This window comes from Entelurus aequoreus, linkage group LG10 (genome assembly GCF_033978785.1).
Source record: "Entelurus aequoreus isolate RoL-2023_Sb linkage group LG10, RoL_Eaeq_v1.1, whole genome shotgun sequence".
In the NCBI taxonomy this organism is placed as follows: Eukaryota; Metazoa; Chordata; class Actinopteri; order Syngnathiformes; family Syngnathidae; genus Entelurus; species Entelurus aequoreus.
In genome coordinates, this window is record NC_084740.1 from 35476088 (window position 1) to 35492225 (window position 16138).

At 40.1% G+C, this 16138-nt stretch overlaps 1 protein-coding gene across 2 annotated transcripts in view; it reads right to left on the reverse strand.

Annotated features, from left to right (window-relative positions):
- Positions 1-1901: 1901 nt before the first annotated feature.
- prx (periaxin) overlaps positions 1902-16138 on the reverse strand; it is a 38997-nt gene continuing 24760 nt past the window's right edge. The window contains exons 8-9 of one of the 2 annotated variants that reach the window (XM_062060632.1): positions 4537-15827; positions 1902-2602 (exon numbers count right to left, since the gene is read on the reverse strand). In XM_062060632.1, the coding sequence (XP_061916616.1) occupies positions 2343-2602; positions 4537-15827 (11551 nt within the window). In that variant the 3' untranslated portion in view covers positions 1902-2342. Of the gene's footprint in view, positions 2683-4536; positions 15828-16138 lie in introns of both variants that reach the window. The other variant, XM_062060633.1, reaches the window with a different exon arrangement.

Consider the following 16138-nt stretch of genomic DNA (forward strand, 5'->3'; position numbering starts at 1 on the left):
CTGCAGCTATTTTTGACTGGCCTATGGGAAAGCTATTGAATTCTGCCTAGCAACATGTTTAGCTACCTTGCTAAAAAAAAATACAAATCTAATTTATGTTGTTGATTGTGCAAATTTCAACATTGAAACAACCACTTGTGTGTGCATATATTATTTTATTTCTCTTAATCAACAATCCCTCCAATTTGAACACAACACTTACCATTTAACTTAAACAACAACAAAAAAATAACCTGCATGACCAAACCACAATGGCCTATCAGTTCCAAACAACATAATTTAACTTCATCCAGCATTTGAAACATTGAAAAAAAAAAAAATATATATCAAATGTGTTCACCTGCAAAACAGGCACAGCAATGAAAGCCAGACAAAGTAATTTACTGTAAGTATACATTCTATACCGTCCACTTGAAAGCTTCACTAACTAACCGACAATGCGTCTGATTTTAGTTTTATTCTAACAATACAGTTTAAGCGTCAAGTTCTGACTTTAACTCAAAAAAATTAATCAATTACGGGTTGAACTGGATTCCTTAGTAGTCTCTGAATCTTAATTATTCACTTGGGACAATTCTATGCTTCCTACATTGTGGGGACACTTTGGGCAGCGTCCTTTTCGGATGTAGGTTTTCAAATTGACTTAAAAATGTAAACAAATCACCATAGCATTTTTTAAAAAGGTGGAAGCTGCTAAACGTGACACCAAACGTGTCCAAAGCACGGCTCAGGGAGCCATTTGTGGCCTTGGGCTGATTTCCATCTTAATAATTGTAGATGATTTGTCATATGAGTGGATATACACTGCTCACAAAAAGTTAGGCATCGGGTGAAATTTCAGCATGAAGCAACAATGCACTTTAATTTTAAATTAAATGTACCTTCTTGAAACTTTTGATTGTCCAACTGTTTAATATTACCCATCTGGAATGGACTTAAGCTATCTTTAAATTGAAGTGGAGTGGTATTTTTTTTTTTTAGCAACACCTACTGGTCACAATACTTTATTAAGTTATGGTATAAATAAATTGAATGAGGCAAACGCGCTTTTACTTGATACTTTCTAATACACCTCTGCCTTGGAGACTTTGTATGTGTAAGTAATATGCAACTATAATGATTATTACTTGTTTATATTGACAAATGTGCTGTTTTAGACTGCAACATTGTTAAATTAAGGATAATTATTACATATGTCTAGCTTGTGTGCTATTGTATGCTTAGCTGTTGCGTAGCTGCTAGCCCCTAGTGTATAGCTTACCATGTTTAACCTTTGTAAATAACTTGACTAAATAGAATAAAATGCCAACCATGGAAGACATTTCGATGTTTACTGGCTGTCCAACTTTGCACAAGAAAAACACGCTGCAGGAGTGCTTGTATCGAAGCACAAGCCGATATAATAACATACTTATTTTTGTTGATATCGGATCGATATCAATATCGGACACCTCTAGCAAAAAGTACTGAAACATTCAACAGTTGGACATTCAAAAGTTTTAACCGAAAGCCCAATATCCCTAACTTTTGTACATAAGTATATGTATGTATATATATATATATATATATATATATATATATATATATATATATATATATATATATATATATATATATATATATATATATATATATATATATATATATATATATATATATATATATATATATATATATATATATATATGTGTGTGTATGTATGTATATATGTATAGATATGTGTATAAATATACACACATACATATATATGCAGACACGCACATATGTAAATATATATATATATATATATATATATATATATATATATATATATATATATATATATATATATATATATATATATATATATATATATATATATATATATATATATATATAATTAATTTGGATTTTTAGCTTCCAAATGTTGAGAACTGAGAGCTGGAGTTGTAATGGTAGTGCATGAAAAATAACTAGGATAGCAGCAGTTTGAACAAAATGTTTGACCGACAGCAGCTAGAAGCTTACAGTGATGACGGTGATCCATCGAAAAAAAAAGCAATATTTGAACATTATCGACAAACTAAATGCTTTAAAAAAACAAATTGCAAAGACAAACAAAAGCAACTGTGACTGCTACTCTTGGAGACAATACTAATAATGCTAATAAAGACTGTTAGCTCCATACATGGCTTGCTGTATTTACATTGTCCTCTGGCAGTAAATGGACATGAAATGATGACATTTAGTGTGAAATCTTAACTCCAACTATTCTAACACCCTTTAGATGCAGTAACAAAAAGGCACAAATATAATAAAAATGTAAATATATATTACTCTACTGAAAAAAGACGTTTATGCTCTCAGAGGTCTGAAGGCTGGCGAGTGCTCACCAACGATCCGCTGCCCGTCCGCGTCCCACCTGGCGTGGATTGTCGCGTGATCCTGGACGTCTTGGTCACCATGGTGACGGCCCCTCCTCCCCCGGCGGAAGACACTTCCCGGGTGGTGACGTCCATGTCTGCCGTGTGCAGGCAGAAGGACCCTAAGACGTTGGCCTCGCCCCCCACCTCTCCTCGGCGCTGCGCCTGAGGAGACCCCTCTGGCGTGATCTGGAGGAAGCCTGCCAGAGGGTGTAGCCAAAGGACAAAGACAGGACAGGAGGGAAGACAGGAAGGGTGTAAGGCGGAAGGGAAACTTAGTCTTTATAGCAGAAAAAAAAAAGATGTGGTGATTAGGAAGTTGGAAAATTATCAACATGAAGGAATGAGATCTTACGCCATCTAACGGCTGGAGCTCTTAAAGGCCTACTGAAACCCACTACTACCGACCACGCAGTCTGATAGTTTATATATCAATGATGAAATCTTAACATTGCAACACATGCCAATACGGCCGGGTTAACTTATAAAGTGCAATTTTAAATTTCCCGGGGAACTTCCGGTTCAAAACGCCTTTGGAGGATGACGTATGCGCGTGACGTAGCCAGTTTAACATAGGTATGGCTTCCCCATTGAAGCCAATACGAAATAGCTCTGTTTTCATTTCATAATTCCACAGTATTCTGGACATCTGTGTTGGTGAATCTGTTGCAATTTGTTCATTGCAATATGGAGAAAGAAGCTGAGCAAGCAAAGAAGAAAGTCGGTGCGAAGCGGAGTATTTTGCGAGGCAAGTCAGCAACACAACACAGTCGGTGTTTCATTGTTTACATTCCCGAAAGATGCAGTCAAGATCGAAGAACTCGGACAACAGAGACTCTTACCAGGAGGACTTTGACTTCGTTAACAGACGCAGACGCGATACAGTGAGTACGCTTCCAAACATTTGATCGCTTGCTATAACTAGCTCGAGCTAGTAGCTAGGAGCTAGGAGCTAGCATAACAAACACCTAGGTGTTTGTTATGCGGGATTAATTTGTGGCATATTAAATATAAGCCTGGTTGTGTTGTGGCTAATAGAGTATATATATGTCTTGTGTTTATTTACTGTTGTAGTCATTCCCAGCTGAATATCAGGTCCCACCCGCCCGCTTCCAAACATTTGATTGCTTGCCCGTACGTGCGTGTCATGTACGTAACTTTGGTTAAATATATAAGCTTTATGAACCTTGGGTTAGGTGAACGGTTCTTTGGGCTGAGTGAGTGTGTGTGTTGTGCAGGTGTTTGAATTGTATTGGCGGGTTATATATACGGGATCCCGTCCATATTACCCGCTCGAGCTATAACTAGCTCGAGCTAGTAGCTAGTAGCTAGCATAACAAACACCTAGGTGTTTTTATGTGGGATTAATTTGTGGCATATTAAATATAAGCCTGGTTGTGTTGTGGCTAATAGAGTATATATATGTCTTGTGTTTATTTACTGTTTTAGTCATTCATAGCTGAATATCAGGTCACCCCCGCCTCTCACAGCATCTTCCCTATCTGAATCGCTTCCACTCCCCACTAGTCCTTCACTTGCACTTTACTCATCCACAAATCTTTCATCCTCGCTCAAATTAATGGGGAAATCGTCGCTTTCTCGGTCCGAATCTCTCTCACTTCATGCGGCCATCATTGTAAACAATAGGGAACTTTGCGTATATGTTCAATTGACTACGTCACGCTACTTTCGGTAGGGGCAAGCCTTTTTTTTATCATTTACCAAAAGTTGCGATCTTTATCGTCGTTGTTCTATACTAAATCCTTTCAGCAAAAATATGGCAATATCGCGAAATGATCAAGTATGACACATAGAATAGATCTGCTATCCCCGTTTAAATAAAAAAAATTCATTTCAGTAGGCCTTTAAAGTGAATTATGCTCGCAATTTAAAGCATAACAAAAAGCAGAGAAAGACCTCATATCTCCAAATATGTATAAGTTAAGGTACACATAAGTTGAGGTAACATTGTAAGTCCAAATATAACTGATGTTAATGTTAAAATTTGTTTTAAAAGTGGACCAAATCATAGTTAGACCCATGTAACAGAACTGTGGTCAAACTCTAATATACCATTTCAAACAAAATGTCTACATGTGTCTTATATGACACACCTGCACACTAATGCTCCTACCTGTGGAGTGTGGCTTCAGGGTGAACTTTGGGGCCTTGAACCAGGGGGAAGACTCTCCCTCTTGGGAGTCTCCTTCGGTGTCTGTCTTGCTCCAAGTTTGGACCTTTGCTGAGCTGAACTCCACAGTATAACCAGAAGGAGACCGGGAACTGTCTCTTTCCAGCTTCTCTGTCCGAGAGAGTGAGACGAGTTCCCTTGGAGAGTCCTCATGGAAACCTTCAAATGAAATATTGTGGGGTTTTAGCTGCATTCCTCCAGGGTTTTGCTCAACTTCTCCTGTTGATGAATGTTGAACAACTTTGCTTCCTCTTTCCAGGTTGGCGTCGGCTGCAGTCTTCTTGCCGTGAGGAGACGTGAATTCTACCTTTGGAAGTCTGACCTTGCTGCTCACGGTGCTTGTGTCCGCTTTAAATACCTTGTCAGGACTTGAACTTGAATTTTCCGCCTTGAGAGCGACGTCAGCTGACCATGATTTTCCAGGACTTACTGTCACTTCAGGAAATCTAACAGTCCCTCCCTGTGTGACAGAAGTTTCTATTGACTTTGTTTGGATCTTTGACATCTTCAGCTTGGTGTCACCTGTAGATAGAGTAACGTCCTCTGTTCGTGGTGGATTTGCTAAAACAAAAACCGCTTTCTTCACTTTAGGGATTTTGGGGCCCTCGTATCTGATCTCTGGCCCACAGAACTCCATCCTTCCTTCAGGGGAGGACATGGCGGGTAACGGAACACCAAATTTTGGGATTTTGATCTTCTTTTCTTCCTCTTCATCCTGTGATGTGCCGATGTCAAAGTCTATGTCTGGAATATTTGGTAAAACTATTCCTCCTTCTTTCCCCACACTGGCTGAGCCACTTGGTAACGTGACACCTTCCATTTTGATGTTTGGACCTTCTGTGTGTCTATTGTGGTTGTCCTGCTCAACATTTTGGGATATCTTTACACCACCACCGTTTTTCTTTTTTGGCATTCCAATATTAAACTTAGTTCCTTTTACTTTTGGCCCTTTGACTTTGCCAATGGCTTCAGTTGAGGCCTTTCCTTTGCCAAGTCCTAAATCCAGTTCCAGGTCTCCTTTAGGAGCTTTGATATCAAGTCTTGGCATCTTCAGTTTCAGACCTGTTCCCTCAACATGCACATCAGCTTCGTCTTTGTTGCCCGTGTCTTGTTTGGCTTTACCAAGACGCAGATCAATGTCCACGTCTGGTGATTTGACTTTTGTGTCCACTTCAAAATTTGTGCTTGCTTTTTTTGCTTCTCGTAGGTCAATGTCAGCAAGCGGTGTCTTCAAGTTTCCTCCATGCATGTCAACATGTGGCGCTTTGTGGAGGGACACATCAACTGGCAGTATTTTTAACTTTCCCTTGATTTCAACTTCTGATTCTTCAGTCTTTAAAGGTTTTGCTTTCGGCAGTGTCATGTCCACATCAGGAATGACTTTGTGAGGGATTCTGAACTTCCCCCTTTCAACTTCAGCTCCAGCATGACTTCCTGCAATGTTGCCTGCCTTCCCTTTAGGTAAGGATATGCCAACATCAGGCATCTTGAATTTGGCTCCCTCTCTCTCATGACTGAGACCATATCTTATTTTTGTATGATGATGGTCTGATACATCCACCTCTGCTTTGGGAAGAAGAACCTCAGTTTCTGGTGATTTGGAGGCTGGTAGTGACAGCTCTACTGAGGGCACCTTGACCTTAGCCTTTGTTTCAAGGTCACCACCTGGCTTTCCAAAATCTATGTCTTTTGAACCAAATGCTGGCATGGAGAATTTTGGTAGTTTGATGGTGACATCAGGTGCATGAAATCGACCTTTACCTTCCATGTCGGCCTCTGGGAGTTGAACATTTGATTGAGGAAGGTCAACTGCCCCCTTTTTTAAGTTAACATCTAATTCAGGACAAGACACCGATACATCTGCTTCTATTTTGGATGTTCCCCAGGAGGGCTTTTTGAGTTTATTTTTTTTCCCCTTTATGTTTTTGTCTAAGTTCAACTCCATGGAGGGTGCATTGAGAGAAATATCCCCCTCGCTGCTTTGCCCTGATATATCCAAATTTCCACTCTTGGATTTACCACCAAATCGGGGTAAAGAAAAGCTTGGGACTTTGAGAGAAACACTGGGCAAATCAAAGCTTCCCCCTGAAGAAGGCCGACTTCCCTCAGCCTTTAGAAGCGCCACTTCCACATCATCACCTTTTGGTTTGGAGATGCCAAAGTCTAGATCCACCTTTGGAGCGGAGATGTCCACTGTTGGCAATTTAACTGTGTGAAGTTTAAGAGATGAATCTGGACCTTCTACGTTACCTGTCTTAATGTCCACACCTTTTACGTCAAATGTGGCTGGACGAATATCTCCTTTTATTCCAGAAATTTTGACACTTTCACCTTCACCATCAAAGTTGACATCCACTTCTGGAGATTTAATTTTGGGAAGGGAAACATCAACACTTGGCATGGAGACCTTTCCACCTTTCATGTCAGGACCTTCAATGTTTATCTCAGGACCTTTTGTTTTCATTTTAGGAAGAGAAATATCAACAGAGGGCATATGGAACTTTCCTCCTTTGTCAACATGTCCTTCAATTACCATTTCTCCTTCTGCTTTTCCTTTGAGAAGTGAAACATCAGCATCTGGTATTTCAATCTTTCTGCCAAAGTCTGGACCTCTTATTTTAACGCCACTCTCTGGAAGATTCACCTTTGGCAAAGAAACATCAATTGTTGGCATTTTGTACTTTCCTTCTTTCATTTCTGGACCCACAACATCCAGGTCAGCTTCAACTTTCCCTTTTGGCAGTGAAATATTAACACTTGGCATTTCAAATTTTCTTTTGAAATCTGGTCCTTCTAAACTGGGATTGAACTTTGGGAGATTGACTTTTGGTAGAGAAACATCCAATGCGGGCATTTTTAATTTTCCTCCTTTGACATCAGGACTGTCAATACCAAAGTTTTCTTCAATTTTTCCTTTGGGAATTGAAACCTCAACATCTGACATTTCCATTGTTCCTCCTTTAAGGTCTGGACCTTTCAGTTTGATACCACCCTCTGGAAGATTTACTTTTGGTAAAGAAACATCAAATGCTGGCATTTTGAACTTCCCTCCTTTGATAACAGGTCCTTCAATATCCAGGTCTCCTTTAACTTTGGGAAGCGAAACATCAACACTTGGCATGGGCACCTTTCCACCTTTCATGTCAGGACCTTCCATGTTTATTTCAGGACCTTTTGTTTTATTTTTTGGAAGATAAATATCAACAGAGGGTATATGGAACTTTCCACCTTTGTCATCATGTCCTTCAATTACCATTTCTCCCTCAGCCTTTCCTTTGGGAAGTGATACATCAACATCTGGCATGTCCATCTTTCCTCTAGAATCTGGACCTCTTATTTTAACACCACCGTGTGGAAGATTGACTTTTGGCAAAGAAACATCAAATGTTGGCATTTTGAACTTTCCTCCCTTCATCTCTGGACTCTCAACATCAATGTCAGCCTCAACTTTTGCTTTTGGCAGAGAAACATCCACACTGTGCATTTCAATTTTTCCTTGGATATCTGGTCTTCCCAAACTGAGATCAAACTTTGGGAGATTGACTTTTGGTATAGAAACATCCAATGTTGGCATTTTGAATTTTCCTCCTTTGACATCAGGCCCTACAATGTCAAAGTTTCCTTCAATCTTTCCTTTGGGAAGTGAAACGTCAACATCCATTTTTTCCACTGTTCCTCCTTTGAGGTCTGGACCTTTTAGTTTGATACCACCCTCTGGAAGATTGACTTTTGGTAAAGAAACATCAAATGTGGCCATTTTGACTTTTTTCCCTTTGGCATTAGGACCTTTAATATCCAGGTCTCCTTCAACTTTGGGAAGGGAAACATCAACACTTGGCATGGAGATATTTCCACTTTTCATGTCAGGACCTTTAATGTTTATCTCAGGACCTTTTGTCTTCATTTTAGGAAGTGAAATATCAACAGAGGGCATATGGAACCTTCCTTCTTTGCCAACATGTCTGTCAATTCCTATTGCTTCCTCTACTTTTCCTTTGGGAAGTGATACATCAGCATTTGGCAATTCCATTTTTCCTTCAAAGTCTGGACCTCTTATTTTAACACCACCCTGTGGAAGATTGACCTTTGGCAGAGAAACATCAAATGTTGGCATTTTTAACTTTCCTCCTTTCATCTCTGGACCCTCAACATCAATGTCAGCCTCAACGATTCCTTTTGGAAGTGAAATACCCACACTTGGCATATTCATTTTTCCTTTGCCAACATTTGATCTTTCCAAACTGGGATCCAACTTTGGGAGATTGACTTTTGGTAAAGAGACATCTAGTGTTGGTATTTTTAACTTTCTTCCTTTGACATCAGGACCTTCAAGATCAACACCTGTCTCAACTTTTCCTTTAGAAAGCAAAATATCTAAATCAGGCATCTCAATCTTTGCATCACTGAACTCTGGACCTTTTAGTTTGATGCCACCCTCTGGAAGACTGACTTTTGGCAAAGAAACATCAAATGTTGGCATTTTGAATGTATCTCCTTTAATACCAGGACCTTCAATATCCAGGTCTCCTTCAACTTTTGGAAGGGAAACATCAACACCTGGCATGGAGACTTTTCCACCTTTCATGTCAGGACCTTCAATGTTTATCTCTGAACCTTTTGTTTTTATTTTAGGAAGATACATATTAACAGAGGGCATATGGAACTTTCCTCCTTTGCCAACATGTCCTTCAATTCCTATTTCTCCTCCTGCCTTTCCTTTAGGAAGTGAGACATCAACGTCTGGTACTTCCATATTTCCTCCTTTGAGTTCTGGACTTTTTATTTTGATTCCAGCCTCTGGAAGATTGACTTTTGGTAAGGAAACATCTAACGTGGGCATTTTGAACTTTCCGCCTTTGACATCAGGACCTTCAAAATCTACGTGTCCTTCAACTTTTCCTTTAGGAAGTGAAACATCAACATTTGGCATTTCCATCTTTCCACCAAAGTCTGGACCGTTTAGTTTGATGCCACCTTCTGGAAGACTGACTTTTGGTAAGGACACATCTAACGTGGGCATTTTGAACTTTCCTCCTTTGACATCCGGACCGTCAAGATCCACACCTCCACCAACCCTTTCCTTGGGAAGGGAAATATCTAAATCAGGCATCTCAATCTTTGCCCCACTAAACCCTGGACCTTTCAGTTTGATGCCACCCTCAGGAAGATTGGTTTTTGGCAAAGAAACATCAAATGTTGGCATTTTGAACTTTCCTCCCTTTATTTCTGGACCCTCAACATCAAGGTCAGCTTCAACTTTCCCCTTTGGTAGTGAAATATCAACACTTGGCATTTCAATTTTTCCTCTGATATTTGGTCCTTCCACTCTCGGCTCAAACTTTGGGAGATTGACTTTTGGTAAAGAAACATCGAGCGTTGGCATTTTGAACTTCCCTCCTTTGATGTCGGGCCCTTCAATGTCAAAGTTTCCTTCCACTTGTCCTTTGGGGAGTGAAACATCAACATCCGGCATTTCCACATTACCTCTCTTGATTTCTGGACCTTTTAGTTCAATACCTCCTGCTGGAAGATTGACTTTTGGTAAAGAAACATCAAACGTTGACATTTTGAATTTTCCTCCTTTGTTATCAGGACCTTCAATATTCAGGTCTCCTTCAACTTTGGGAAGTGAAACATCAACACTTGGCATGGAGACCTTTCCACCTTTCATGTCAGGACCTTCAATGCTTATCTCAGGACCTTTTGTTTTAATTTTAGGAAGAGAAATATCAACAGAGGGCATATGAAACTTTCCTCCTTTGCCAACATGTCCTTCAGTTCCTACATCACCTCCTGCTTTTCCTTTAGGGAGTGAGACATCAACGTATGGTATTTCCACATTTCCTCCTTGGAGTTCTGGACCTTTTAGTTTAATCCCATGTTCTGGAAGATTTACTTTTGGCAAAGAAACATCTAACGTGGGCATTTTGAACTTTCCTCCTTTGACATCCAGACCGTCAAAATCAACACCTCCCTCAACCTTTCCTTTGGGAAGGTTAATATCTAAATTAGGCATCTCAATCTTTGCCCCAGTGAACCCTGGACCTTTCAGTTTGACGCCACCCTCTGGAAGATTGACTTTTGGCAAAGAAACATCCAATTTGGGCATTTTGGCCTTTCCTCCTTTCATTTCTGGACCGTCAACATCAAGGTCAGCTTCAACTTTTCCTTTTGGCGGTGAAATATCCACACTTGGTATTTCAAGTTTTCCTTTGATATTTGGTCCTTCCAAACTTGCATCAAACTTTGGGAGATTGACTTTTGGTATAGAAACATCTAATGTTGGCATTTTGAACTTCCCTCCTTTGACGTCAGGACTGTCAATGCCAAAGTTTCCTTCAACTTTTCCTTTGGGAAGTGAAACATCAACATCTGGCATTTCCATTGTTCCTCCTTTAAGGTCTGGACCTTTTAGTTTGATACCACCTTCTGGAAGATTGACTTTTGGTAAAGAAACATCAAATGTTGGCATTTTGAACTTTCCTCCTTTGATGCCAGGACCTTCAATATCCAAGTCTCCTTCAACTTTGGGAAGTGAAACATCAACACTTGGTATGGAGACCTTTTCACCTTTCATGTCAGGACCTTCAATATTTATCTCATGACCTTTTGTTTTCATTTTAGGAAGAGAAATATCAACAGAGGGCATATGGAACTTTCCTCCTTTGCCAACATGTCCTTCAACTCCTATTTCTCCTTCTGCTTTTCCTTTAGGAAGTGATACATCAACATCTGGCATTTCTATCCTTCCTCCAACGTCAGGACCTCTTATTTTAACACCACCCTCTGGAAGATTTACTTTTGGCAAGGAAACATCAATCGTTGGCATTTTGTACTTTCTTCCTTTAATATCAAGACCTTCATGATCAACACCTGCCTTAACTTTTCCTTTAGGAAGTGAAATATCTAAATCAGGCATCTCAATATTTACATTACTGAACTCTGGACCTTTCAGTTTGATACCACCCTCTGGAAGGCTGAACTTTGGTCTTACAACAGGACCTTCAATATCCAGGTCACCTTCAACTGTTCCTTTAGGAAGTGAAACATCAACATCTGGCATTCCTATCTTTCCTCCCTTGACATCTGGACTTTTTAGTTTAATGCCACCCTCTGGAAGATTGACTTTTGGTAAAGAAACATCAACCTTTGGCATTTTGATTTTCCCTTCTTTGATATCAGGACCGTCAATATTCAGGTCTCCTTCAACTTTGGGAAGTGAAACATCAACTCTTGGTATGGAGACCGTTCCACTTTTCATGTCAGGACCCTCAATGTTTATCCCAGGACCTTTCGTTTTCATTTTAGGAAAAGAAATATCAACAGAGGGCATATGGAACTTTCCTCCTTTGCCAACATGTCCTTCAATTGCCATTTTTCCTCCTGCTTTTCCTTTGGGAAGTGAAACATCAACATCTGGTATTTCCATAATTCCTGCTTTGAGTTTGTGACTTTTTACTTTGACTCCACCCTCTGGAATATTGACGTTTGGCAAAGAAACATCAAATGTTGGCATTTCAATCGTACTTCCCTCAAAATCAGGACCTTTTAGTTTGATGCCACCTTCTGGAAGATTAACTTTTGGTAAAGATACATCCATTTTTGGCATTTTTAACTTTCCTCCTTTGAGATCAGGGCCTTCAATAGCAAGGTCTCCTTCAGCATTTCCTTTAGGAAATGAAACATCAACATCTGGCATTTCCATTTTTCCTCCAAAGTCTGGACCTTTTAGTTTGATGCCACCTTCTGGAAGACTGACTTTTGGTAAAGAAACATCAAACTTTGGCATTTTAAACTTTCCTCCCTTCATCTCTGGACCCTCAACATCAAGGTCAGCTTCAAGTTTTCCTTTAGGAAGTGAAACATCAACGTCTGGCATTTCCATTTTTCCTCCAAAGTCTGGACCTTTTAGTTTGATGCCACCTTCTGGAAGACTGACTTTTGGTAAAGAAACGTCGAACTTTGGCATTTTAAACTTTCCTCCCTTCATCTCTGGACCTTCAATATCAAGGTCACCTTCAACCTTTCCTTTAGGAAGTGAAACATCAACATCTGGCATTTCCATTTTTCCTCCAAAGTCTGGACCTTTTAGTTTGATGCCACCCTCTGGAAGACTGACTTTTGGTAAAGACACATCAAACTTTGGCATTTCAAACTTTCCTCCCTTCATATCTGGACCTTCAATATCAAAGTCACCTTCAACTTTTCCTTTAGGAAGTGAAACATCAACATCTGGCATTTCCATCTTTCCTCCAAAGTCTGGACCTTTTAGTTTGATGCCACCCTCTGGAAGACTGACTTTTGGTAAAGACACATCAAACTTTGCCATTTTAAACTTTCCTCCCTTCATATCTGGACCTTCAATATCAAAGTCACCTTCAACTTTTCCTTTAGGAAGTGAAACATCAACATCTGGCATTTCCATTTTTCCTCCAAAGTCTGGACCTTTTAGTTTGATGCCACCTTCTGGAAGTCTGACTTTTGGTAAAGAAACATCAAACTGTGGCATTTTAAACTTTCCTCCCTTCATCTCTGGACCTTCGATATCAAGGTCACCCTCAACTTTTCCTTTAGGAAGTGAAACATCAACATCTGGCAATTCCATCTTTCCTCCAAAGTCTGGACCTTTTAGTTTGATGCCACCTTCTGGAGGACTGACTTTTGGTAAAGAAACATCAAACGTCGGCATTTTGAACTTTCTTCCCTTCATCTTTGGACCCTCAACATTAAGGTCACCTTTAACTTTTCCTTTAGGAAGTGAAACATCTACATCTGGCATTTCCATTTTTCCTCCAAAGTCTGGACCTTTTAGTTTGATGCCACCTTCTGGAAGACTGACTTTTGGTAAAGAAACATCAAACTTTAGCATTCTAAACTTTCCTCCCTTCATCTCTGGACCCTCAACATCAAGGTCAGCTTCAAGTTTTCCTTTAGGAAGTGAAACATCAACATCTGGCATTTCCATTTTTCCTCCAAAGTCTGGACCTTTTAGTTTGATGCCACCTTCCGGAAGACTGACTTTTGGTAAAGAAACGTCAAACTTTGGCATTTTAAACTTTCCTCCCTTCATCTCTGGACCTTCAATATCAAGGTCACCTTCAACCTTTCCTTTAGGAAGTGAAACATCAACATCTGGCATTTCCATTTTTCCTCCAAAGTCTGGACCTTTTAGTTTGATGCCACCTTCTGGAAGTCTGACTTTTGGTAAAGAAACATCAAATTTTGGCATTTTAAACTTTCCTCCCTTCACCTCTGGACCCTCAACATCAAGGTCAGCTTCAAGTTTTCCTTTAGGAAGTGATACATCAACACCTGGCATTTCCATCTTTCCTCCAAAGTCTGGACCTTTTAGTTTGATGCCACCTTCTGGAAGACTGACTTTTGGTAAAGAAACGTCGAACTTTGGCATTTTAAACTTTCCTCCCTTCATCTCTGGACCTTCAATATCAAGGTCACCTTCAACCTTTCCTTTAGGAAGTGAAACATCAACATCTGGCATTTCCATTTTTCCTCCAAAGTCTGGACCTTTTAGTTTGATGCCACCTTCTGGAAGACTGACTTTTGGTAAAGACACATCAAACTTTGGCATTTTAAACTTTCCTCCCTTCATCTCTGGACCCTCAACATCAAGGTCAGCTTCAAGTTTTCCTTTAGGAAGTGATACATCAACACCTGGCATTTCCATCTTTCCTCCAAAGTCTGGACCTTTTAGTTTGATGCCACCTTCTGGAAGACTGACTTTTGGTAAAGAAACATCAAACTTTGGCATTTTAAACTTTCCTCCCCTCATCTCTGGACCTTCAATATCAAGGTCACCTTCAACTTTTCCTTTAGGAAGTGAAACATCAACATCTGGCATTTCCATTTTTCCTCCAAAGTCTGGACCTTTTAGTTTGATGCCACCCTCTGGAAGATTAATTTTTGGTGAAGAAACATCCAATGTTGGCATTTTAAACTTTCCTCCTTTGAACTTAGGAACTTCAATATCAAAGTCACCCTCAACCTTTCCTTTGGGAAGTGAGACATCAACCCCTGACATTTCCAGCTTTCCCCCCTTGAGTTCTGGACCTTTTAATTGAACACCACCTTCTGGAAGATTTACTTTTGGCAACGAAACATCCACTGTTGGCATTTTAAATGTTCCTCCTTTGACTTTAAAACCATCAATATCCAAGTCTCCTTCAGCTTTGGGAAGGTCAATGTCCAGGTCTTTGCTTTTGGGAAGAGTCAGGTCCACAGTGGGTAATTTAAACCCTCCTTCAACATCTGCTCCTTTGAGATAAACCTCTCCTTCATGTGGTTTGACGTTTGGCAGGGATACGTTAAAATTAGGCAGTCTGAACTTCCCATCTCCACCAATGTAAACGTCCATGTCTATGTCTCGAGTCTCAGCTTTTACTTTGGGTGGGGAGACGTCTACAGAAGGCAGACTGAACTTCCCTGCACTTTGTGAACCTTTAACTTTCCCATCAGAGGATCCCATCTTTGATAAAGAGACATCAAGTGTGGGCATGGCAATTTGCGGTCCTTTAAAAGTGCCCTCTACCTCATCAGGAAGTCTGCCAACATCCAGCTCCAGGTCAGGCACTGAGATGTCCATGCCAGCTTTTCCTTTGACTTTAGGTAAAGAAATATCCACGGAAGGCATGTTCATTGAAGGAAGGTCTGCTTGTATCTTTGGTTTGTTGACATGTCCTTCTATCCCACTTCCTGCTTTCATTTCTACCTTAATGTCTCCTTGAGGAACTTTTACCTTGACACCATCATCGCTGTCATCCAAATGACGTGAGAGTCTCACTTTGGGAAGTTTTATCTTTGGCATTCTAAGTTTACCGTCTCCTTTTCCTGACCCTACTTCAACTTTTCCCTGAGTGGCTTCAGCTTCTAGTCCTCCGACCTTCCCTTTTCGAGCTTTAATTTCCAGTTTTCCCTTCCTGGTGGGCAAAGAAGCCTCAGCTTTGCCGGAAGGAAGAGCAAATTCTACATCAGGGGAAGTAAATATCGCCCCTTTCTTCTCTTGACCAGCAGACAGACTAAACTCCACCGATGGAGGATGGATGTTCGTGTCTGGCTTCTTCAGTTCCACAGATCCAGACTTGGTCTTTGGAAAGCTAATTCCAAATGTGTGACCTTTTGCTTTGCTCTTTACTTTAGCTCCAGGAATCTCAGCTCCCTCCAGCCGTCCAGTGTCCTCTTTTCCTCCAGTGTGACTTTTTGTCTTAATGCGAGGAAACCTGAGGAGACATTGTCAAATGACTCAAACGGGCCAAAAACAATTGGGAAACACATAAACTTTCCTTTGGAAGATAAGTTAACTTTTCCCATGTGCTCGAATTGATATAATCAGTTTATTAGAAGTAGATAAAGTACTAATATGTTAGTGCAAGAAATATTATTTATAGAACACATGAGGCATTCATACAGGGGAACTGCCAAAAGTGACTTTAAAGGAGGTCATATTAGGATTTTCTTTCTACATTTAAAACAATTCCTTGTGGTCTACATAACATGTAATGGTGGTTCTTTGGTCTAAATGTTGCATAGG